General features: G+C 38.4%; 1 protein-coding gene across 1 annotated transcript in view; it reads right to left on the bottom strand.

Annotated features, from left to right (window-relative positions):
• The window catches only part of dock10 (dedicator of cytokinesis 10), a 73,080-nt gene that overhangs the window by 32,597 nt on the left and 14,433 nt on the right, over nucleotides 1-26,050 (bottom strand). Inside the window, exons 2-9 of the mRNA XM_016232783.1 lie at nucleotides 14,320-14,439; nucleotides 9,441-9,523; nucleotides 5,713-5,785; nucleotides 5,388-5,528; nucleotides 3,816-3,950; nucleotides 3,536-3,722; nucleotides 2,825-2,946; nucleotides 2,523-2,713 (exon numbers count right to left, since the gene is read on the bottom strand). Coding sequence (XP_016088269.1) covers nucleotides 2,523-2,713; nucleotides 2,825-2,946; nucleotides 3,536-3,722; nucleotides 3,816-3,950; nucleotides 5,388-5,528; nucleotides 5,713-5,785; nucleotides 9,441-9,523; nucleotides 14,320-14,439 — 1,052 coding nt within the window. The remainder of the gene's footprint in view (nucleotides 1-2,522; nucleotides 2,714-2,824; nucleotides 2,947-3,535; nucleotides 3,723-3,815; nucleotides 3,951-5,387; nucleotides 5,529-5,712; nucleotides 5,786-9,440; nucleotides 9,524-14,319; nucleotides 14,440-26,050) is intronic.

Here is a 26,050-nt window from a genome sequence, read left to right as displayed (position 1 = left end):
AAATGCTACAACGCAAACATGTATTCTGCATTGTGTATATATATATATATATATATATAAAAAATTATAAAAAATACATAATACAAAATAAACAATTTATGTTCATTAAATATTATTACAAATGCCTGTAAAGGGCGACAAAGGCCTGGTATTTGCTGCTGTTACACATACAGCACGATCAAATCCTTGTTAAATATCGACCGAACATTTAGGCTAATTCAAATATCCACTTAATCTTTCATTTTTGGCCACCTTTTTGTGATAAAATGCTACAGCCTCTATAATTTCTTCAACAAAAACATGTGGACATCACAAACCTTACAAAAATTAACCATGGTTTTATCGTAGTAAAACTGCTTAATTTTCTTTTGCGTGATTTCTGAATGCTTGAGACTATAAAATCAATCAGACAACTGCATTAATAAAATCATAGCCCTAGGTAACTGTCTAGAGCTACAATTGTAATTTGTAAATAATACAATTTAATTACAATTTATTTATTTACTTTTATATTTGATTGAAGTTCTATTTTGAACCCCAATAGTAGTTTTTTATTTTATTTTTTTACATCCATAATATTTGGGAGAGGGGGCACAACAATACAATTCTTCTTAGGGCGCCCATTTGGCCATCAGCGGCCCTGATCAGATGCCATTGTTTACAATACAACCGGAGCACATGCACTGAGGCGAGGGGCGTGACGCTTCTGGACTGCACTGACGGTTCAGCCAATCACAACACACTGGGCCAGCTGACCAATCTGAGCCCATTGTATATATCTGAGGGAGGGGCTTCATAAAAACAGGAAATCATCAGAGCGTTCATCAGAGAAGGGACAAAGCCGTGTAGAACAAAGGTAAATTATGTGAAAAATAATGCGTTTTTTTGAAAACTAAGCATTAAGATGTTAGACTGCACCCCATAAACACAATCAAGCCTAGAAAAAAAAAAGTCAACCACCCCTTTAAAGGTTACTAAAACATCTCTTACAATTGTCACCAACATTTGGACTTATAGTTTGTTTTCTCTCCTCATGTGTTCCTTGACCTAGTTTCCCCATTCTTCCCTTGATTGTGTTAGTCAGTTCACCTGTGTCTAGTTAATTCAGTGTTTTTCCTCGTTTGCCCGTGTATTTAAGTTCCTGTCTGTTCAGTTCTAGTTTGTCGGGTCTCGTTTATGGTATACGTGTGTCACCAGCCGGCCTGTACGTGGAATTACCTTTATGTGGATTAATTAAAGACTTTCATCTTCATGCGTGCTCAATCAACACAGTTACGTGACAACAATATTCTGATCATTTTATTTTTACCCAAAATATAACATTACTTTAATGTTTATTTTTAAAATTCTAAAAATGTTTTCTCCTAACATTAAGAACATTCATTAAGTACAAATAGCAGTTTTCTCTTAACATTTTAAGGACATTCTTTAATTAAAAATAACGGTATGTGGACATTCAAAGAATGTTGTTCTAAGAATGTGTTTCTCTCAATGTTTTATCAAATATTAATAAAGTGATAAGAACATTCCATAAACGGTACTTAAAGAACATTTAAGAACTTAACATTTATATAACTTTTAAAAGTTGTGAGAACATTCCCTGTTAGCTAGGACAGCTGCAATTACAGGACCAACTCATATTAATGTGGATGTACTTAGAAAGCAATGCCATTAAAATTCCTGTTGGTGTAATGGTCAGGGTTATATATATATCCCTCTATATAAGATATTTAAGTATTTCCCAGAAGACAGAATAATAATAATAATAATTTATTTTGATCTTTGTTTACAAAAGTTTGCATTCTCTTGTATCCTTCTCGAGCAACAAATAAATGCACGTTTTGGTAAATGTTGAGTCCCTCAATTGCTTTAGATGAGAAAAGCAGGATCTCAACTTTTGTAGGCATTGAGGAGACAAGAACAACAATCAAACGGTCACTGATCAAGGGGATGTAAACTTTTGAACACGACCCTCTGTGTAAATTCAGTAATTATTTTTGTCTTGTGGAATATGCATGAAAATGAAATTTAAAATATATGAAATGATTTAAATGCAAATTGTTTTTCTTAGTATTTTGTCTCATTTTGTTTTTGTCTTTTCCTGTACAAATCAAGATAAGATAAGATATTAAGTCTTGTTTTCTAATAAAAATTAAGTGAGTTTATGCTTAAACAATAAAAAAGCATCTATCCACGGGGAAAGAAAAACTAAAAATAAACTATTTTTTTTAAAAGAATGAATTTAATAAAAAAAAAAAGACGATTTCTTATTAAAATTAATAATTTTGTTTCTCAAGTAAATGGCATAATAATGTCAAGTAAGATCATGATTTAAGAATGTTTAGATATTTAACAGAAAAACAAAATAAATAAAAAAAATTTTTTTGTAGTGTCCTAAATTAAAAACAAAATGCATTTTTTTAATGAAATCTGTTCTTTTGAATGATAAAGATTCTGCAAGGGGTATGCAAACAAATGCACTCAACTGCAAATTTCATTTTTATCTGTATGTGCTATTCTACTTTTTTTTAATGAATTTTCTGTTATGATAAAGGACATGAGATCGTACATTAGTCACTGGCTCAGTGTCGGCCTCGTTGACGCAGCCCTGCAGTGAGAGGTTGAGCGAGCAGCAGGAGATCATCAGTCTCTTCCCGAGTTTCTCATCGAACGGCTGGACAGAAGCAGACTCCATCCTGGGACTCCTCAAAACCTTCAACACAAAGCATGCGTTTCTCACACGCCAAAATAACAACCACGGTGAAATGCCCTGCACAAAACCCCCTTAAACAATACAATCTCTTCATGAAACAGAAAGACGTACAGGAATATCAGGATCCAGAGAGAACAGGTTGAGTCTTTCCTCTCGTCTGGCAGCTCTCGCTGATTCCTCGGTCTCAGAAATATACTGAAACATCACAACATCAGTGTTAATCATGTGCAGTGCTCTTATGACATACCATTAGTTACATGTTTATGTCTATAAATGTTTTGCTGAAAATATTTCCTTCTGTCATTAATGGAGGCCAAACAGAGTTCATCAAGGGTAGAAGTTGCAGTCATAAAGTACGCCTGTTTCACACACGATCCGATTGCAGCACGTCTGCAGTATGTTCTGCAGTACATATGTGCTACAGAAGCTCACTGTGCTTTCACATGAGATGTGTTTACAGCGCACGAGCCTGAGCCTCGCTGTTCCAAGTTTGAGAAAAGGTGACTGTCAATAACTATATGCATTTATGGAAAAATGACTACATTTTTATTTTGACCATGAACAATGCGCTCACTTTAATTTAATGTGTGCAGCATTGCAAAAACAGACTCGGTGCAGAAATGATCGTTGCACTGATCCAGCAATGCATTTTCTGCGCCGCATCTGTGTGCACGAAAAAAAATCCATAATGCATATGTACTGCAAACAGATCTTGTGTGAATCGTCACTAACCTTTCTTGCAAATGCAACATTGACACACATACAAAATAATGCACCTCATTCCTTCTGTACTTCAGTGCTTCGTGCTTTGTAAGCACTCACCTTGTTTGCTGTCGCTCAGGTCCGCACTCTTGCGATCCAGAGCCGGGCCGTCCGGAGGGCTGATCTGCAGGATGCGTGTGAGAGTGTTGATCCAATCATCCATGTCTTGCTCGTTCTCGGCAGCCAGGACAAAGTATGTCACTTCGTTCATTTTCAACTCAAAGGCGTGTTTCCTCAGGCGGTTATTCTGTGCGAACCCAGAAACCATAATAAATATCAGTCACTGGTCACCTCATTGTTAATGTTTGCTGAACCGCTTTAAAAACATATATTTACCGACCTGAACCACACCGGTGCACGAGTCCAGAAATATACAGCCTTTAGGTTCCTTTGATATCTTCTCATCTTTATAGAAGTTCATGATGTAAGAGTTGTCAGTTAGCTGAGTCAACTGAAAATATCTTCGCTTGAAGGACTGGAAAAGAAAGTGAAAGTGACGTGACATGTGGCCCAATACTAGAAATTAGTGCTCTGCATTTAACCCATCCTAAGTGCCCACACACACCGTGAACACACACCTGGAGCAGTGGGCAGCCATTTATGCTGCGGCGTAATACTAGAAATTAGTGCTCTGCATTTAACCCGTCCTAAGTGCCCACACACAGCAGTGAACACACACCCGGAGCAGTGGGCAGCCATTTATGCTGCGGCGCCCGGGGAGCAGTTGGGGGTTCAGTGCCTTGCTCAAGGGCACCTCAGTCGTGGTATTGAAGGTGGGAGAGAGCGCTGTACATTCACTCCCCCCACCTACAATCCCTGCCGGTACGAGACTCGAACTCGCAACCCTTGGGTTACGATTCCGACTCTCTAACCATTAGGCCACGACTTCCCCCAAAAGCACAAGCGTCAAGAACAAGCAACAGGCAATCAGCAATATTTTTCACTTAAGTAGTTCTTCTGACAATATTGAATTTGTAAAAATAAAAAAACCTGAATGAAAATTAGATAAACTTAGAGAAGAGAGAAGTCTAGCATTCTAGAAAACACAGTCTGACAGAACGAAAGCATCAGTACAACTATGTAAGTACTCAGGCCATCCAAGATTAGGATGAGTTTGGTTCAGATTTGTAGAAATGTAGCATTGGATTCTCTGCAGTGAATGGGTGCCGTCAGAATGAGAGTCCAAACAGCTGATAAAAACATCACAATAATCCACAAGTAATCCACAGCACTCCAGTCCATCAGTTAACATCTGGAGAAGACAAAAGCTGAAACAATATCAGTATTAAGACATTTTTAACATCAAACCGTTGCTTCTGGCTAAAATATGAGTCCATAATCCATAATAACGCTTCCTCCCGTAAAAAAAGTGCATCTCCTGTTGTCTCTCACATCAGAATCCAGCCACATATGTGTTTAGAGCTGTTTAAACGCTGCTTGATCTGTGCAGACCAGAACATTTTTTCCCTGGAGGAAGCATTATTATGGATTATGGACTCATATTTTAGCCAGAAGCAACGGTTTGATGTTAAAAATGTCTTAATACTGGATTTGTTTCAGCTTTTGTCTTCTCCAGATGTTAACTGATGGCCTGGAGTGCTGTGGATTACTTGTGGATTATTGTGATGTTTTTATCAGCTGTTTGGACTCTCATTCTGACGGCACCCATTCACTGCACAGCATCCATTGCTGAGACACTGATGCAATGCTACGCTTCTCCAAATCACAGTCAGAAACAAACTCATCTACATCTTGGATGACAATGTTCATTTTTGGATAAATTATTCTTTTAAGTGAACCCTTAATCTAGTATTTTTCCCCCTCTGACATACACATAAAATGATCACACATTCACAAATTCCTAGTCAAATGCAGACACGTGAGACGGTGTGTGAAAGACGTGCACTCTCACCCGGACAGTGATACTGTTGTTGACAGTGCTGTTAAAGTTGCCTTTATAGAGCCAGCCGGACTTAAAAACCCCGATTCCCCCTGCACCTCCACTCCCTGCTCCACCTCCTCCGCCTTTAGATGATGACAGAGAAGTTGTGTCCTACACACAACAAATACATAAATAAAATATGTTACAACGAAATATAAAAAATTATAAAGTGCATTTGGGAGTTTAACACACTCCAGCTCAGCTTTACTTTCACATATACATAATTTCCAACATTTTTATAGACAGAAGGCCATATGAATCTTTCTGTAAATTCAGCTTGATGCGTCGTGCTGACCTCATCTTTGTCCACATCTTCATGGTCGATCTCAAAGGAGTGCGAGGGCAACTTCTCTGATTTACACAGCTTCCTATCAGGCAGAAGAATTACGGAGAGAGAGAAAAGAATCACTGTCATCCACTATGATCAGGACGAGAAGAGCAGGAGAGCATTTCCACCAGCAGTTTGGTTTTGGACATGTGGTTCTGCCGATTTCATGTTTAATAACTATAATATTCATTTGCATATATTATTAACAGCAAAGAAAATTACTTGTACAACAGTTCGTGATAATATTGTCACCTTCTAACATTTTCAGGAAGGCAGGAATACATTTTATTATAAATATACAGTATATCACATCACATATCATATCTCTTTTGAATATTATTATACATATTTCAAAAGAGATGTTTCATGCATCACTACTTGCATTCATCCACAAAAACAAAAGAGTCAGTAACAAGGCCATTTTGAATGCATTACGCACAAGCCAGTCTAAAACACTTCAAAAGAAAGAAAGTAGAAAAACCCCTGAAGCATCAGTGTGCAGATAAATCCTGCTCTCCTATTCAAAGAGGTGGTATTTTCCACATCATGTGCTGTTTTCACTCCTTTCAGTGAGCTTTATTCTGACAGGACCCCACACACCGGTGTCCTTTCTGCTGCCTGCCTCAGAGCTCTTTGTGTCTGTCCTGTGTGCCAGTTTATCCAGCACAAACACACACCACACACACTTTCTGTCGACTTGCATCACTCTCTGCTCAGTAACAATGTGCCTGAGCTGCCATAAGTTCACAGCACCAGTGTTTTGTCCCTGCATGTCGCTAGTCTCTGCACATCTGGACATATACAAATGCAATCACAGGTAATATATTGCAGGTTAAACTAAAACTAAGGAATTTGTTTTCTTGTCACTAAAAAGTAACTTTCTGCTGTTGGAACGTGTTGTTATAAACTTCAGCAGTGTTAGTGCATTAAACCTGACGACCGATCTATCAATACACCATTTAAACTCACTTTAATTCCAAAAACATCATACATATGGCTTTTTGTAAGAAATAATAATATAATTATACAGATTAAGCATTGTTGTTAAATAACGGTGTAAAATTATTTAATGTGTTTAATATAATATTGCAAAGTGATGGTGATGCAATTTCCAGCAATGGCTGTTTCTGTCATGCAATATTGAAGTGATACGGTTTTTGACTGTGTAGCATTTTCCAATTAATTTAGTTAATAAACTTTACCTAATAGTGCTGGGAAGATTACTTTGGAAAGGTAACAAAAGGTTACAAGTTACCCTATTTGAAATGTAATAAGTATTGTAACTATTTCAATTACTTTATTAAAATAATGTAACTGATTACATTTGAATATCTTTTGATTACTTTTCTAAATTTCGATTTCTACATTTTTCTAATCTGTTGATCATTTTGAAACATTTAAAACAGGCAGGGTTAACCGTACAGTAGCGCTCAACACTGACTCTTCTTCACGTGAATTAAGATTAGAATAATATAGAATAATAATAAGACTTCAGCACTTCTTTTTACTTTGAGATCGTTCTGAGGTTAATGCAATTTGGGAAATAAATCAGTCATATCTGTATGTGTGTGTGAAAACGTTAAGATGTAACCCCCTTTGTAATCTTTAACATTTTCATAAGTAACTGTAATTTGATGACACAGATTAGTTACATTTATTTTGGGTAACACTTTATTTAAAGGTGCCCTTGTTACAAGTTACATGTACTTAATACTATAATTACAATTAATTATGCACAATTACATCGAAGTAACCCTAAGCCAAACGCTAATCCTAAACCTAACCATATAGTAAATACATGTAGTTAACTAATATGACTCAGTACTAAAAAGTATAATTACACTGTAACAAGGACACCTTAAAATAAAGTGCAACCTTATTTTGTAATCAAATTACGTAATTCTGTTACATGTAACTAGTTAATCCCCAACACTGGTTACTGGACTACTGGATGTTATTCAAGTTCAAATCACACTCGCATATGAAGAAGAAGCATCAAATATATACTGATAGTTTTCCACTGGCTATCGCTTCTGATAGTTGCTCCTCATTTGCATAAAGTTCAACATTTCTCAACTTTCTCAAGCAGCTGGACACGCCCACATACTCTTCTCAAACGAATAGGATCACGCCGTTTCGTCTCTGTGTTTTGCTGGCGGTGTGAACAGGGCTATAAATGTTGGAAAACAGGCTTCTGAAGGATCTGAGGCAAAAGAAAAGCCTGCCGGCAGTCCAATCTTGTCCAAGCTAATAAGAGGTCAATTCTCAGTTTTGTCTTTGTCAAGCAAGGCACTTATTTTTGAATTTTTAAATTCAATTTTTTTCACCCCCATTAAAATCCTCATCTGTAAAAAAGTGAGTGGAGCTGTACCTGGGCAGCGTGCGGTAGTCCCCTGCATAGTCGTCATATTTATACTGGATCACATGCAGCTGGGAGTTGTAATATTGACAGGCCTATAGAAGAAAAAGAAAAAAAACAAAACCGGCAGAGGTTCATCCTACTGTAAGAGCTAAAAGACAAAAAGCATTCACTGCCATTCAAAAACCCTTCAGAATGTTAAGTGTGTCATTGTGTTAAGTTAATGACTGCTCGAATATTAAATATGTTTGATGTAAATTTAAAAGGCTAAACATTTTCTAAACAACAAATAAGCAAAATTGATTACTTTTCTAAATTTCGATTTCTACATTTTTCTAATCTGTTGATCATTTTGAAACATTTAAAACAGGCAGGGTTAACCGTACAGTAGCGCTCAACACTGACTACCGTCAGACTCTTCTTCACTTGAATTAAGATTAGAATAATAATAAGACTTCAGCACTTCTTTTTACTTTGAGATCGTTCTGAGGTTAATGCAATTTGGGAAATAAATCAGTCATATCTGTATGTGTGTGTGAAAACGTTAAGATGTAACCCCCTTTGTAATCTTTAACATTTTCATAAGTAACTGTAATTTGATGACACAGATTAGTTACATTTATTTTGGGTAACACTTTATTTAAAGGTGCCCTTGTTACAAGTTACATGTACTTAATACTATAACTACAATTAATTACGCACAATTACATCGAAGTAACCCTAAGCCAAACCCTAATCCTAAACCTAACCATATAGTAAATACATGTAGTTAACTAATATGACTCAGTACTAAAAAGTATAATTACACTGTAACAAGGACACCTTAAAATAAAGTGCAACCTTATTTTGTAATCAAATTACGTAATTCTGTTACATGTAACTAGTTAATCCCCAACACTGGTTACTGGACTACTGGATGTTATTCAAGTTCAAATCACACTCGCATATGAAGAAGAAGCATCAAATATATACTGATAGTTTTCCACTGGCTATCGCTTCTGATAGTTGCTCCTCATTTGCATAAAGTTCAACATTTCTCAACTTTCTCAAGCAGCTGGACACGCCCACATACTCTTCTCAAACGAATAGGATCACGCCGTTTCGTCTCTGTGTTTTGCTGGCGGTGTGAACAGGGCTATAAATGTTGGAAAACAGGCTTCTGAAGGATCTGAGGCAAAAGAAAAGCCTGCCGGCAGTCCAATCTTGTCCAAGCTAATAAGAGGTCAATTCTCAGTTTTGTCTTTGTCAAGCAAGGCACTTATTTTTGAATTTTTAAATTCAATTTTTTTCACCCCCATTAAAATCCTCATCTGTAAAAAAGTGAGTGGAGCTGTACCTGGGCAGCGTGCGGTAGTCCCCTGCATAGTCGTCATATTTATACTGGATCACATGCAGCTGGGAGTTGTAATATTGACAGGCCTATAGAAGAAAAAGAAAAAAAACAAAACCGGCAGAGGTTCATCCTACTGTAAGAGCTAAAAGACAAAAAGCATTCACTGCCATTCAAAAACCCTTCAGAATGTTAAGTGTGTCATTGTGTTAAGTTAATGACTGCTCGAATATGAAATATGTTTGATGTAAATTTAAAAGGCTAAACATTTTCTAAACAACAAATAAGCAAAAACAAATGTTCCATCTGACAAATGAACAGGTATCTATTACTGCCAGCATTTTAATGTTTAATATAATTCTAAGCAGTTTAGAGATTCTGCACCCACACAGGTCCTTTATAAAAGCTTGTGCAAACCATAGACAAAAGCACATCCGACTATATTAATTTTTTCTGCTATACACTATTTTAGTACTGTATTGGGTCTCGTAATGTCCCGTCAGGTTCTGAAACACTGGAAACTTAAATGTATATGAAACTTTTGGTGGTTCAATGAATGGATAAAAATGATGAGTCAATATTAAAAATATCTACGCTGGTGCTTGTTAAGGCAGTTTACTTGCATCGCTGGGATAATTTACATGCACTGGTAAATTCAATAAATAGATTTTTGGTAGTTATCTGTGTATTGGTGTGCTCAATGTTGATGACAAGACAAAATAAAAACATTTTTTTCAGAATATTCAGTCCAGATGGTGATAAGAAATTTTCTTTGATGATGTTTTGCAGGAAACTGTTTTTCTTCGAGACATACTTGACAGCAGGACTACGGCTAAGCTCCTGGAAGCAAATGTTAATACACTATTACCTGTATGTATATGCTGCATCATAATCGCACAATTTCATGCACACAGTTATTTTTATTAATTTATTTTGTAGCTAAAAATTCAATAAAAAAAAAGCTACTTTAGTATATGTCAGAACTACAAAAATATGCACAAATATTACTCCCTTTGAACTGACTAATTCAGTAAACTGAAGAAGTATCTTGAAGGAGTAAACTTTTTTTTTTAGAGGAAAAGTCCGTTATTATGCCAGAACAGTTGAACTCCCTCAGTACTGTACGTCACTCTCAATGGAAACACTCCTCGTATGATTTATTCTTTCTTGCACCATTGTTCACCACAGTTTGTTCTTCACCAAGAAGGGCTTAAAAATAATGTTATCCAGGGGTCAAGTCAAATAAATCTATTGGGAAATGCAGTGCTGAAATTTCACCTCATATAACAGTAAGCAGGGTCAGAAATTAATGAGGGCTTGAGGGCAAAAATGCCATTAAAATGAATAAAATGCCCCCATAAATTCAAGATATGGGTGCAAAAATATGAGTTCTTGATTTTTGTATTTATAATATAGTCCTGCAATACCACACAAGCAAGAATGTGGTGGTTACTGGTGGCCTACGGGCGGTTTTAATTTAGTTTCATATTTAACAATATCACTTTTTAGTAATTTCATTTAGCTATTTTTAAATTTCATTTATAAAACATTAATCTCATAGAATTATTTATGCAGTCGCAATTGCAATGTAAATGCATTCATTTCACCTTAGCTACAATAAAACAGTCGGTGTAAAAACATCTAAATGCACCTTCCAGCTTGTGTGCCAATTCTGCTGTGCAAAGTTGGATTATGTTGATGCTGGTTTCATTTGATTGGTGCATGTGTGATAGTGTCTTATTATTCTTATTTGATTTAAAATTGAACTTGATTAAATTTAAACAGTTGAACCCCTGATGTCACATGGACTATTTTACCGATGTCCTTGCTACGTTTCTGTGCGTTGCTCGTGGTAATATCCTTGCTGTCTATGCAGGGTCAGAGAGCTCTCACATTTCATCAAAAATATCTTAATTTGTGTCCTGAAGATGAACGAAGGTCTCACGGGTTTGGAACGACATGAGGGTGAGTAATTAATGGCATAATTTTCACTTTTGGGTGAACTAACCCTTTAAGAATTTGAGAAAAGATACTTTTTTGTTTTCTTTTGGAATTTTTTTTTTCTCAATGGAAAATTCATGGTTAATTTGTGTCACTTATGGTAAAAGATCATCTTTAATGAACCTGAAATTATTTTTTCATAAAACAGAAAGGCACATGATGCATAACAAACAAAATATGTCTAACTCTCCTGAACACTAAATATACTATTAAAATGTTTCTTAGTTATACAGTATTTTAGTTACATATCCCTCGTTTTTTATTGAATCTTTGTGAAATATATCAAATTACACAAGTTTTTCCGAGATGAACATGACTGTCTAAACTGGAATCAGGAATTTTCTTTTTGGTGTCTTTAATCCTGTCAGAGTCATTTTACATGTTGCTTCGTGGAGTTCTGAAGCGAGAACAACCTTAGTAAGCTCGTTTCATTTGCTTGCAAAGCAGATTTTTAGTCTTGTGCTGTTAACTTTGCTGCTCAGCGCAACTGTCTGCTGTGTATTTTCTAATAAAGAAATATAGAATACATAGCTCTCCCCAGCTGTTTCATTAACTTTCATTAAGCGTCCCATGTCTCCGAGCACGTTGATGGTTTGCATGAAAAGCTGAGGAGGTAACGCAGCGCAGGAACTCAGTGCACAACTTCACAAGCCTGTGTCTTCTCACTGCAGCACACTAAAAGCAAAGCGACACGGACAAAACTGCTACATTCTAGCACAATATACAATATAGAAATACATTATAATTTTTATTTTCTATTAGACCTATATTCGTGCTCAGTCTGTAGTGCTCCGGACAAATCTGCTGCCAGAACTGTAATTGTGGAAAACACATCAAAAAAACTACTGTTAGGACTTACTAAAATAAGCAATGAAAGGGCGTAGACATACTTATTTTTGCAGCCTGCCTTATTGCATACGCATTTGTAGGAGTTTCCCTTTCAGATGCAATATTTATGAGAGGAGAGTATTTAAATAAATCATGCAAGGCAATTTACCAATGTTTGCAGTAGTCAAGTGCCCCCCAAAAAAGCACGTTTTAACCCATTTTGTGCCTGGGTTGTTAGCAGATTACACGCACATGATTGTTGGCTCTAGCTAATTTGTGCTGCTCTTGGTGGATTGCATTGGTCATTATGGAACTAATCTGCATCTGTATTTAATTTGCACATTGTCAGTAAAACACCCACAGAACTTTCCACTTCCATTTGTGTTTTTATGTGATTGCGGTCTCAAACTAATTTGTTCCCACTCTGCAAGCATTTCACACCTCTCTCTAGTATGAGACATAGTATTCATTAATCTTTTGTTTTATTCATCCATGCCTTTATTCTGACATCGCTTGCCAGAGCCAGAGTGTGGGCCATTTTCATAAAACATAACATAAAACATGACTGTAAAAAAAATCATTTTACAAGAGAACAAAACGGTAACACACATAGAGCACCTCACTTATGGTCAACACAGATGCTCAAACGAGGGTGTGTGAAGCATGAGAACCAGTAAGGGTCGTTCTAGTGTGTATCATACGCCACAGGAGCTTTAGTGTTTACCTTTCTAATGCACTCTATATATGTGTGTTTGTATGTATGTGAAGAAAAGCCGAAATTAAATCTGTTCATCATATAAAGCAATCGTATCTCTCCACAAGACGTTCTATTGATATGGATTAATTTTTTGACACCTTTATGATGCTTTTGCACCTAAGTTTTGATTACCTGGACTTTAAGAGGGAGGCAGCAGAAACCATATATATAAATACATAAATTGTGCATTGAAGATTAACCAAAGTTTGTATTGTCCCTTTAAGCTGTGTCGTCAGCAAGTCATTTCCTATCAAGCCTATAGTTAGCGCAGTCGGAGGAAAGCAACTGCAACATCTGGCTCAGCCGTCTCTCGAGTTTTTTGCATACATCAGCATGACATCAGAGCAATATTGCTCATCTCAAACGAGCCTGCTGTTTGCGGATATCACAGAAATGAAGTGCTACAAACTGAATTCTACCCGACTCAAAGTGGTCAGTGACTTCTCTTATAAAACAGCACTCCAAAAAAACTTTTTTTATGTTGAACATAATCTGATAGTTTATTCAGCGTATTAAAGTCTCTCCTCCATTGACATCCATTTAAAAAAAGGGACTCTGATGTAGCTTCCCCAACCACATGTGCTTTTATTTTGGAAAAATTATGCAGTACTTTCCACACGATGACTGTTGTTTATAGTGACCATGTCCATCAGTCTCCAAAAATAGAACACAAATTGTAATATCCACAGCAACATCTACTCATTCCCACAATTCCTATTCCACACATTCAATTCCACCATCCACCAGTAGAGGTCCCAATCACATCTGACGTGCATTCATGATACGCTGCATCTGGAATTCATTACCGCCGTGTGTATATATGTTCACTGTGCCTAGAGCTGCCCTACTGCCGGTTTCTCTGGATTATTCAGCTTGATTGCTGATTTGGATTTGTTGGCGCTGCCTTTCCGGTTTTAAGCTCTCCGTTTTTCATCATGAACACAGCAATATGAGGTGCTATGTTTGTGTGTGCTCACTGAGAAAAGTCGCATAAGCCATGTTTATACTTGTGCCATGTAAAGGCCAGATCTATGTGTGAAAGAGGATGTGGTCAGAAAGGCCGCGGCTGTTTTCAGTGCTGCACACAGGGAGAAGTTTTAACACATACGCAAGCATGCACACAGTCATTCAGCACCTACTTCATGACTTTTTGTAAATTTCTACACCTTTCAAAAAAAGACCCTTTTTAGAGCACTTTCAAAATGTCAAAAAAACACATCATCACGGGATGTAAATGCGTGAACGCCACAGATACGCACAAGCAAACACTCGCACACAAAGAGAGAGCGAAGCACTCACAGTGAAGTCGAGGTCTGGGAATAGCAGGAGATCTTGAAGAGGATCTTCTCTGAGCTCAGGTTCAAGCTCTGAAATCACAGCCTCATAGTCCAGAGGGTCGATCAGTTTGGGCTTCTCCTGCTGGGAGATACAAAGAAAAACATATCATCACAAACAATATCAGAATGCAAGAGTGTCAGCACTTTTCACAAGGACAGTACACTTATTTTAAATTTGTACTGAGTGTTAAAACTGCTTAAAGGGGTCATATGATGCGATTTCAATTTTTCCTTTCTCTTTGGAGTGTTACAAGCTGTTCGTGCATAGATAAGATCCCTAAAGTTCCAAAGACTAAAGTCTCAAAGCCAAAGAGATATTCTTTATCAAAGTTAAGACTCTTCCACACCCTCCTAAAACGGCTCGTTCTAACACACCCCCACATGTCTACGTCACGATGTGGGAAGATTTGCATAACGCCGCCCAAATGTTCACGCAAAGAAAGAAGGCGTAACTTTGATTCTCGCTGTAGTATTGTTTCGCTTCATCCGTGTCGTGGAGACGCTGTGTGTTTCTAAATATGGCAAGGGGCGTAACATTTCCGTCACATGCTTGAGGTATTCATCCAATCACAACGCACTGGATAGCTGGCCAATCAGAGCACACGGCGCTTTTCAGAATCATGAGCTTTGTAAAAATCGGCGTGTTTCAGATAGGTGAGGTAGAGAGGACCGACAATAATGTACGATATGTGGAAAACAATGTGTTTTTTGAACCTTAAACCACATTGCATTTCACCAAATACACAAAATAATGTGATTTTTAGCATCGTCATATGACCCCTATAAATGTATCTTTGTATGCGCTTGCATCATCTTCGATGATATAGAGTGTAAATTAGGGTAACCGGCAACACATTATTGGTCCCTTTGCATCAGACTATTACTGGCAACAATGCAACCAATGATCAAAAGTAATGAAATAAATAAATAAATAAAAATACAGATGAAAAATAAATTGGAGGGGGAGGTCTCCGACTCTGAAGGCTGCTATACTTCACAAAACGTCTGATGGTGAAGCTTTAAGCGGAATCAAATCCACTTCAGAATAAAGCTACAAGCATGGAAAACATCCTTCACATCAGGTGGATTTCTCAGTCAAATATGAACCTGAGCCAACAATGTTTATAAGTGTTAAGATCCAATAGACTGACTGATAAAAGGACATGAGCGATGCTCTTCCCAGATTTCTCAACAAACAATATTAGCAAAAAAATGTTAAATAGATAAACCTTTGTGCAAATCAACTGAACTGTAATGTTTTGTGTGTTCTATAAAGGGTAATCATATTGTCCATTCAGAAAGTACCCAGATGACACACACTGATTGGGGGATTTTCTGCCATGCTTTGTATCAGATCCTCTTCTTCCACACCCTCCTAAAACGGCTCGTTCTAACACACCCCCACATGTCTACGTCACGATGTGGGAAGATTTGCATAACGCCGCCCAAATGTTCACGCAAAGAAAGAAGGCGTAACTTTGATTCTCGCTGTAGTATTGTTTCGCTTCATCCGTGTCGTGGAGACGCTGTGTGTTTCTAAATATGGCAAGGGGCGTAACATTTCCGTCACATGCTTGAGGTATTCATCCAATCACAACGCACTGGATAGCTGGCCAATCAGAGCACACGGCGCTTTTCAGAATCATGAGCTTTGTAAAAATCGGCGTGTTTCAGATAGGTGAGGTAGAGAGGACCGACAATAATGTACGATATGTGGAAAACAATGTGTTTTTTGAACCTTAAACCACATTGCATTTCACCAAATACACAAAATAATGTGATTTTTAGCATCGTCATATGACCCCTATAAATGTATCTTTGTATGCGCTTGCATCATCTTCGATGATATAGAGTGTAAATTAGGGTAACCGGCAACACATTATTGGTCCCTTTGCATCAGACTATTACTGGCAACAATGCAACCAATGATCAAAAGTAATGAAATAAATAAATAAATAAAAATACAGATGAAAAATAAATTGGAGGGGGAGGTCTCCGACTCTGAAGGCTGCTATACTTCACAAAACGTCTGATGGTGAAGCTTTAAGCGGAATCAAATCCACTTCAGAATAAAGCTACAAGCATGGAAAACATCCTTCACATCAGGTGGATTTCTCAGTCAAATATGAACCTGAGCCAACAATGTTTATAAGTGTTAAGATCCAATAGACTGACTGATAAAAGGACATGAGCGATGCTCTTCCCAGATTTCTCAACAAACAATATTAGCAAAAAAATGTTAAATAGATAAACCTTTGTGCAAATCAACTGAACTGTAATGTTTTGTGTGTTCTATAAAGGGTAATCATATTGTCCATTCAGAAAGTACCCAGATGACACACACTGATTGGGGGATTTTCTGCCATGCTTTGTATCAGATCCTCTTCTGCTGTGTCAGGTTGAACATTTTCAGGTCTCTCCAGAGATGTTTGATTGGGTTCAAGTCTGGTCTCTGACTGGGCCACTCAAGGACACTCACAGAGTCGACCCTAAACTACTCTTGGTTTGTGTGCTTAGTGAACCTTCTGCCCAGTCCGAGGTCATTAGCTCTCTGGATCATGTTTTCATTAAGGAATGACCAGTTCCCCAGTCCCAGTCTCTGAAAACCACCATCCTTCACCAGCAGAAAGCTATTGTGCAGGTGATAAGCAGTGCTTGGGTTCCTCCAAACACGATGCTTGGAGTTGAGGTTCATCAAACCACAGAATCCTGCTCTCCCGGCTGCTCAGTTGGGCGACTAGATCTAGGGATAGTGCTGGTTGATTAAAAAATTCACTGTGCTATTGGAAAGCCTTAAAGGGGACCTATTATGCAAAATACACTTTTGCAAGGTGTTTGGACATAAATCTGTGTTGGCAGTGTGTGTACACAACCACACTATAATGATAAAAATCCACCAACTCCTTTTTTTTAAATCCCCATAAATAATAAGCAGTGTATCCCAATGGCCTATTTTTAGCATTGGTGCTAATGTGACGTTACATTAGCCACAGGCCCCGCCCACAAATGTTGACAGACACTGCCATTTTAACATTGAACCGCCCTGAGCGAGTTCACAGCGAGTTGTACACAGTCCACCATTGCTGCACTGACGAGAATGTCTCCCAAGCGTTTTAGGTGTTCTGTTGCTGGATGTGTTAAGTAAGTATCACGCGTTTGTTTTCCAAATTGCCTTTCTGAAAGAGCTTCTTGGCACTCTGTAAGGCTAATGTTGCTAAAGCTACCATTGTCTGTCTGTTTTCACTGATGCTGCCTTCACGTGCTACCAGAATGATCGTGAATAGGAATGTGGCAGTTAAAATTGCATATGGAAGCAATGTGAAATCGGCCGCTTGAATTTATCTAGCTCATAATCATATTCGGGACTTATAAAGTTCGCGCGATGGCACCATGAGACCAGCTATGTTGTTATTTTTATAGCGCCGTGCTCCCCGTCTGTGTAATTCATAAATAATCTGGCAGGATGCAGAATTCGGCACGACACCGGTTCGAACATATATGGCTGAACACCGCTACTAGCAGTTTCTGACATTTTCAGTGCGTGAGAGAGTGTTTTGTTATTGCTGGCATGCCGGTGCACGCGCTCTAGAAACTCCACCCTCTTCTGAAAGCGGAGGCGGGAGCACCAGCTCGTTTTCATTTAAAGGGACAAACACAGAAAAGAGCGCGTTTTGGCTCATACCCTAAAAATGGAAATTTCAACAAGCTATAAAAAATTATCTGTAGGGTTCACATACACACTCCTCTAAAGGGATAGTTCTACCAAAAAGGAAAATTCTGTCATTAATTACTCACCCTTTGGAACATAAATTAAGATATTTTTGATGAAATCTGAGAGAACTACCATGGTCAAGGCACAGAAACGTATACTGTAGCAAGGACATCGGAAAAATAGTCCATGTGACATCAGAGGTTCAACCGTAATTTTACGAAGCTTCCAGAATACTTTTTTGTGCGCAAAGAAAACAAAAATAATGGCTTTATTCAATTTCTTCTCTTCCGTGTCAGTCTTCGCCGCGTGTTCACAACCGTACCATGACGCACAAAAAGCATTCTTGTAGCTTCATAAAATTACGGTTGAACCACTGATGTCACATGGACTATTTTAATGATGTCCTTACTATGTTTCTGGGCCTTGAATGTGGTAATACCCTTTCTGTCTATGCAGGGTCAGAAAGCGCTCTGATTTCATCAAAAATATCTTAATTTGTGTCCTGAAGATGAACGAAGGTCTTAAGGGTTTGGAACCACATGATTTATTACTTCAGTACAGCAAATTTTTGTGTAGTCGTCTTTAGATCTGCGCATCGAAACAATCTCGCCTCTGAGATCTGAGGCAGCTCTTTTGACTTAACTTTTTTGCTCTATGCATCTTAGGTTATTTAATAGACACATAAAGATATCATGTCAATCAACTGAATTTGCCACAGGTAGACTCAAAGTCTAAGTGTAGAAGCATGTCAGAGCTGTGGCCCAGTTGTCTATGCCTTAGGTCTTCAACCCTGCTCCTGGAGACACACTGTCCTGCAAAGTTTGTTTCCAACCTGCTTCAATGCACCTTCCTGTGATTTTTCAAAAGCAATCCTGAAGAGCTTGATTCGCTGGTTCATGTGTGTTTAATTAGGGCTGGAGCTAAACTCTGCTGGACAGTGGGTTTGCAGGAGCAGGATTGAAGACCCCTGGTCTATGCTCATGACATGTATGCGGTTGATCTGAGTTTGATTCCAGGCCTGTGCGGTCCTTTTCTGGTGCCAATCCTCGACTCTTCTCATCTGCTATTCCCTGTCACATCTCTACTGTCTCTTTCCACTGAATCGAAGAAAGACCAAAAACTTCCAAACCTGTTCCTGGAGGATCACTGGAACTCCAACCCTAATTAAACACACCTGAACCAGCTAATTAAGATCTTCAGGATCACTAGAAACTTTGGCTGCATTTACACTGGCACAAAAAATCTTAATTTTTTGCTCACATCTGACACAGATCAGAATTTGTTGCACATGTGTAAACACAAAAATCAGCATTTTCGTATCCGATCTGGGCCACTTCCAAATGTGGATTTTAATCGGATACATATCCGGTATCTGGACATCCGACCTGCGTCTAAACACACATATCCGGTTCCCCTAAGAACTCTGAGCCCCTACAATGTGAGAGCAACATGTTTGCCCATAAAGACAGCATTTAAATGCCGGTGTGCTGTATGCGCTTGCATTTTATTGAGGTGGGAACTTTATATATAAGAAATTGCACAATATGCAGGAGCTGGTTTTCAACCCTTGCACCATGAATTTTATAAATACAATAGCTTCGCTATTAAAAGCTACATAATATTTCTCAGCAATGAGGTGATAACTGTTTTTAATTAAACCAACAAGCTTCACTATTAGGCTACTCACTCGTGCGTTCTCTCTCTCTTGTTAATTCATTCAGATTTATTCAAATAAATATAATCTTACAGCGCTACTTTATTTCACTTAAAATAAAATAAAATTAAACAAATTAAAATTACCGTTATTTTCTGGTCTTTATCCGTTCAGTCAGATTTTGTGCTACAAAACATCCATGACAGCTGTTGTCCAAGGTGGGAAATAATAATGTCCATTCAATGTGAATCATATTAATAATTTTAATAGCACGGCCATTCAAAACCTGATGGCCTACTACTACCATGTGCATAGTAAAGAGATCACAGATGGGCGCGAATGAATGTAAAAACAGATATCGGATACCAGTTGTTTCTAAAGTGAATGTAAAGAGGCGGGCCAAAAAATCGGATCTGTGCATTAAGACTTGCAGTGCCAATGCAGCCAAAGGCAAGTCTGTTGGCGCTAAAATCTGGCCCTCCTGGAGCAGGATTGGGCACTCTTGGTCTATAGAAATAGGAAACGCCTGAAGAAAATTTCAAGTGTCATAGTAAAGGTTCTGAATACTTACATTAATGTGACATTTCAGTGTTTTCTTTAAAAACAAATTGCAAGGATATCACAATTATGAGGGTATGAAGTGCAGAGTGATGTGGGAAAAACCCATTGAAAGCAGTGGTTTTTAAGCCTGTTCCTGGAGCCCCCAACACTGCACATTTTGCATGTCTCCTTAATCAAACACACATGATTCAACTCATCCAAGTATCCAACGTATACTGTAGCAAGGACATCGGAAAAATAGTCCATGTGACATCAGAGGTTCAACCGTAATTTTACGAAGCTTCCAGAATACTTTTTTGTGCGCAAAGAAAACAAAAATAATGGCTTTATTCAATTTCTTCTCTTCCGTGTCAGTCTTTGCCGCGTGTTCACAACCGTACCATGACGCACAAAAAGCATTCTTGTAGCTTCATAAAATTACGGTTGAACCACTGATGTCACATGGACTATTTTAATGATGTCCTTACTATGTTTCTGGGCCTTGAATGTGGTAATACCCTTTCTGTCTATGCAGGGTCAGAAAGCGCTCGGATTTCATCAAAAATATCTTAATTTGTGTCCTGAAGATGAACGAAGGTCTTACGGGTTTGGAACCACATGATTTATTACTTTAGTACAGCAAATTTTTGTGTAGTCGTCTTTAGATCTGCGCATCGAAACAATCTCGCCTCTGAGATCTGAGGCAGCTCTTTTGACTTAACTTTTTTGCTCTATGCATCTTAGGTTATTTAATAGACACATAAAGATATCATGTCAATCAACTGAATTTGCCACAGGTAGACTCAAAGTCTAAGTGTAGAAGCATGTCAGAGCTGTGGCCCAGTTGTCTATGCCTTAGGTCTTCAACCCTGCTCCTGGAGACACACTGTCCTGCAAAGTTTGTTTCCAACCTGCTTCAATGCACCTTCCTGTGATTTTTCAAAAGCAATCCTGAAGAGCTTGATTCGCTGGTTCATGTGTGTTTAATTAGGGCTGGAGCTAAACTCTGCTGGACAGTGGGTTTGCAGGAGCAGGATTGAAGACCCCTGGTCTATGCTCATGACATGTATGCGGTTGATCTGAGTTTGATTCCAGGCCTGTGCGGTCCTTTTCTGGTGCCAATCCTCGACTCTTCTCATCTGCTATTCCCTGTCACATCTCTACTGTCTCTTTCCACTGAATCGAAGAAAGACCAAAAACTTCCAAACCTGTTCCTGGAGGATCACTGGAACTCCAACCCTAATTAAACACACCTGAACCAGCTAATTAAGATCTTCAGGATCACTAGAAACTTTGGCTGCATTTACACTGGCACAAAAAATCTTAATTTTTTGCTCACATCTGACACAGATCAGAATTTGTTGCACATGTGTAAACACAAAAATCAGCATTTTCGTATCCGATCTGGGCCACTTCCAAATGTGGATTTTAATCGGATACATATCCGGTATCTGGACATCCGACCTGCGTCTAAACACACATATCCGGTTCCCCTAAGAACTCTGAGCCCCTACAATGTGAGAGCAACATGTTTGCCCATAAAGACAGCATTTAAATGCCGGTGTGCTGTATGCGCTTGCATTTTATTGAGGTGGGAACTTTATATATAAGAAATTGCACAATATGCAGGAGCTGGTTTTCAACCCTTGCACCATGAATTTTATAAATACAATAGCTTCGCTATTAAAAGCTACATAATATTTCTCAGCAATGAGGTGATAACTGTTTTTAATTAAACCAACAAGCTTCACTATTAGGCTACTCACTCGTGCGTTCTCTCTCTCTTGTTAATTCATTCAGATTTATTCAAATAAATATAATCTTACAGCGCTACTTTATTTCACTTAAAATAAAATAAAATTAAACAAATTAAAATTACCGTTATTTTCTGGTCTTTATCCGTTCAGTCAGATTTTGTGCTACAAAACATCCATGACAGCTGTTGTCCAAGGTGGGAAATAATAATGTCCATTCAATGTGAATCATATTAATAATTTTAATAGCACGGCCATTCAAAACCTGATGGCCTACTACTACCATGTGCATAGTAAAGAGATCACAGATGGGCGCGAATGAATGTAAAAACAGATATCGGATACCAGTTGTTTCTAAAGTGAATGTAAAGAGGCGGGCCAAAAAATCGGATCTGTGCATTAAGACTTGCAGTGCCAATGCAGCCAAAGGCAAGTCTGTTGGCGCTAAAATCTGGCCCTCCTGGAGCAGGATTGGGCACTCTTGGTCTATAGAAATAGGAAACGCCTGAAGAAAATTTCAAGTGTCATAGTAAAGGTTCTGAATACTTACATTAATGTGACATTTCAGTGTTTTCTTTAAAAACAAATTGCAAGGATATCACAATTATGAGGGTATGAAGTGCAGAGTGATGTGGGAAAAACCCATTGAAAGCAGTGGTTTTTAAGCCTGTTCCTGGAGCCCCCAACACTGCACATTTTGCATGTCTCCTTAATCAAACACACATGATTCAACTCATCCAAGTATCCAAGACCTGAAACTGGTTTGTGAGACAAAGCGGACATTCAAAATGTGCCGTGACATTCAAATAAAGAGTTTTGGAAGGAAGTGTCTAATCTGATTTCACTTCTGGTCACTTGTAATCACTTCTTAACACCCACCTGTTTGGTCAAGCTCAAAAACGGAAGCTATTCAACCCTGTTTGACCCTGTTTAACATTATGAATAATCAAACCATTTTTTTTCACCCTTTTTCTTTGTGGTAAAAAATATAAAAGATCATCAGACTCAGAAGTGTAGCCATTTTAATCACAAACATAATGAAACACAAAGACTGATGATCAATGAGCCAGAATTACAAAAGACTCATCATATAACCAATGGGAGAAACTGTAAGGCTCAATACAGCAGATGGAAACTCCAACTATTAGTTCAAACTACCTTTTCAACAGTTGCACAAAAAAAACAAAAAACATGTGCCCTCCAAATCTTTAATTAAAACATGCCACTTCTCTGATGTATGAGGGCTGGGCAATAAAGCAGCCAAACAGCCAGACTAGTTTCAATCTGTCCTTTAAAGCAACCTGTCACTCACATTAAATTACTGCAGCAATTACAACAACGATCAAGAACAATCATCCAAACAATTCCTGATGGACAAAACCAAGCCCCCCTTATGTTCTATCATTGGTTGGTTAGCGTGAGTGATGAGCATCTGACATGTCTGGAGCAGTTAAATGAGGTACCATAACTATGCTCTAAAAAGTGCTGGGTTATTTTTTTTTCAACCCAAACACTGAGTTGAGACTGTTGGGTGAGGAAGCTGGGTTGATTTAACCTAATTTGGGTTGATAATGGTTCATAATCAGTGGTGGGTTGGGAATGTGGACGTGAAAGAGAGCATGCATGCCACGCAAGTTCAAACGCAAACTGTTCTCTGTGTGCCGATACTATGACACCTATCTGACAGGAGTATATGTGGCAAATAACAGAAAACTAATCGAAGCAGACAGAGAACTTTGACTCTGTCTCAGTTGAGGAGTTTGTTCTTTTAAAACTGGACCGGTGAGCGGGAAGATGAACTGAAAAAGCAGAAATGACACTTAGAACAAGCCTATCCAGGTTTGACGCAACTGACTTCTGGATTTTTCTCTGTTCTTCATCAGGAATTGCACTGCTAAACATGTATTTAAAAAAAAAATTAAGATCAAATAACAAAGACTGATAGCTTAAACAGAAATATATATATATACAGTATATATATATATATATATATATATATATATATATATATATGTATATATACTGTATATGTCACGCTTTCGGTGGGGTCTACTTGGGCTTTGTTATCATGGAGCACATGGCCTTTTGTTTTGACGGCTTGCCATGTGCTCTGCTGTCATCCTGGTGTTCACCCCGCCCCTCTCGTTATGGCGCGAATGAATGTAAAAACAGATATCGGATACCAGTTGTTTCTAAAGTGAATGTAAAGAGGCGGGCCAAAAAATCGGATCTGTGCATTAAGACTTGCAGTGCCAATGCAGCCAAAGGCAAGTCTGTTGGCGCTAAAATCTGGCCCTCCTGGAGCAGGATTGGGCACTCTTGGTCTATAGAAATAGGAAATGCCTGAAGAAAATTTCAAGTGTCATAGTAAAGGTTCTGAATATTTACATTAATGTGACATTTCAGTGTTTTCTTTAAAAACAAATTGCAAGGATATCACAATTATGAGGGTATGAAGTGCAGAGTGATGTGGGAAAAACCCATTGAAAGCAGTGGTTTTTAAGCCTGTTCCTGGAGCCCCCAACACTGCACATTTTGCATGTTTCCTTAATCAAACACACATGATTCAACTCATCCAAGTATCCAAGACCTGAAACTGGTTTGTGAGACAAAGCGGACATTCAAATAAAGAGTTTTGGAAGGAAGTGTCTAATCTGATTTCACTTTTGGTCACTTGTAATCACTTCTTAACACCCACCTGTTTGGTCAAGCTCAAAAACGGAAGCTATTCAACCCTGTTTGACCCTGTTTAACATTATGAATAATCAAACCATTTTTTTTCACCCTTTTTCTTTGTGGTAAAAAATATAAAAGATCATCAGACTCAGAAGTGTAGCCATTTAGCTAGTAGCCTTTGTCAAGGTAAGAAGCAACCTTGAAAGAACCCCCTCAACATCTGGCAACACGCAGGCTTCAGTCGAGACGCTACAGCTGTATTCTGTACGCTTGACTCGTGTACGATCCTTTTCTTCCAAATACGATCATTTTGAGCTTCTGGTATGATACTTGGACATTTCCAATCTGGCAACACTGCCCTGCACATCCATGCAGTCTAGCATGGATAAGAGCAGGGAGAGCAGCAATAATCCCCCAGTGTAACAGAACAGAACCAACATAAATGTACTGCAGATATCATTAGGTTCAATAATTTAATGTAACATTTTGAAATTAGTCTGATTCAAGGAGAATCAGAAGGCTGAATCCTGACTGACAAGAGCAGGAGTCGTGGATGGAGGTGGGTAATTAGCTATTGAGCAATGCGAAGCTGGTGATAATACTGAAGGACCTTATATATGAGTGCTGTGATAAGTGTTGCATCCCTATAGGTAGACGTGGATCAGCTGAGAGTCAGCTGATGCGAGCTTGACTGACGTTACCTGCCAGAACTGACGCTACGCTATGATTTCTGTCAGGACCACTATCGTCAAAGATTACTGACAATTAGCATTCAATTTGGATTGGCGGTATGGTTCTGTTCTGGGCAAAAACTCCCTGCGCATCCATGCAGTCTAGCATGGATAAAAGCAGGGAGAGCAGCAATAAACCCCAAAACAAAACTATATGCCATATCCCCAGACACAAAATGACAGCGAAAATCTCAAAGCCTTAAGCAACAGCATGTCGGCTTTACCCAATGAAGGAAACCAAATGTTGCCAAACCCACATAAGCCATAGCCATAAGCATGTTGCCATTACCCAGATGACCTAACGAGTATGTTGCCAATACCTGAAGCCTAATCAGCAACATGTTCTCAATAACAACCAGACGGCTTAGGAACAAGCGTGCTTCCAATAACAACCAGATGGCTTAGGAACAAGCGTGCTTCCAATAACAACCAGACGGCTTAAGAAGAAGCGTGCTTCCAATAACAACCAGACGGCTTAGGAAGAAGCGTGCTTCCAATAACAACCAGACGGCTTAGGAACAAGCGTGCTTCCAATAACAACCAGACGGCTTAAGAAGAAGCGTGCTTCCAATAACAACCAGACGGCTTAGGAACAAGCGTGCTTCCAATAACAACCAGACGGCTTA

Source organism: Sinocyclocheilus grahami, unplaced genomic scaffold, assembly GCF_001515645.1.
Source record: "Sinocyclocheilus grahami isolate Dianchi unplaced genomic scaffold, SAMN03320097.WGS_v1.1 scaffold419.1, whole genome shotgun sequence".
Lineage (NCBI taxonomy): Eukaryota > Metazoa > Chordata > Actinopteri > Cypriniformes > Cyprinidae > Sinocyclocheilus > Sinocyclocheilus grahami.
The sequence above is the reverse complement of the archived record's forward strand: the minus strand, read 5'-3'. Positions and strand labels throughout refer to the sequence as shown.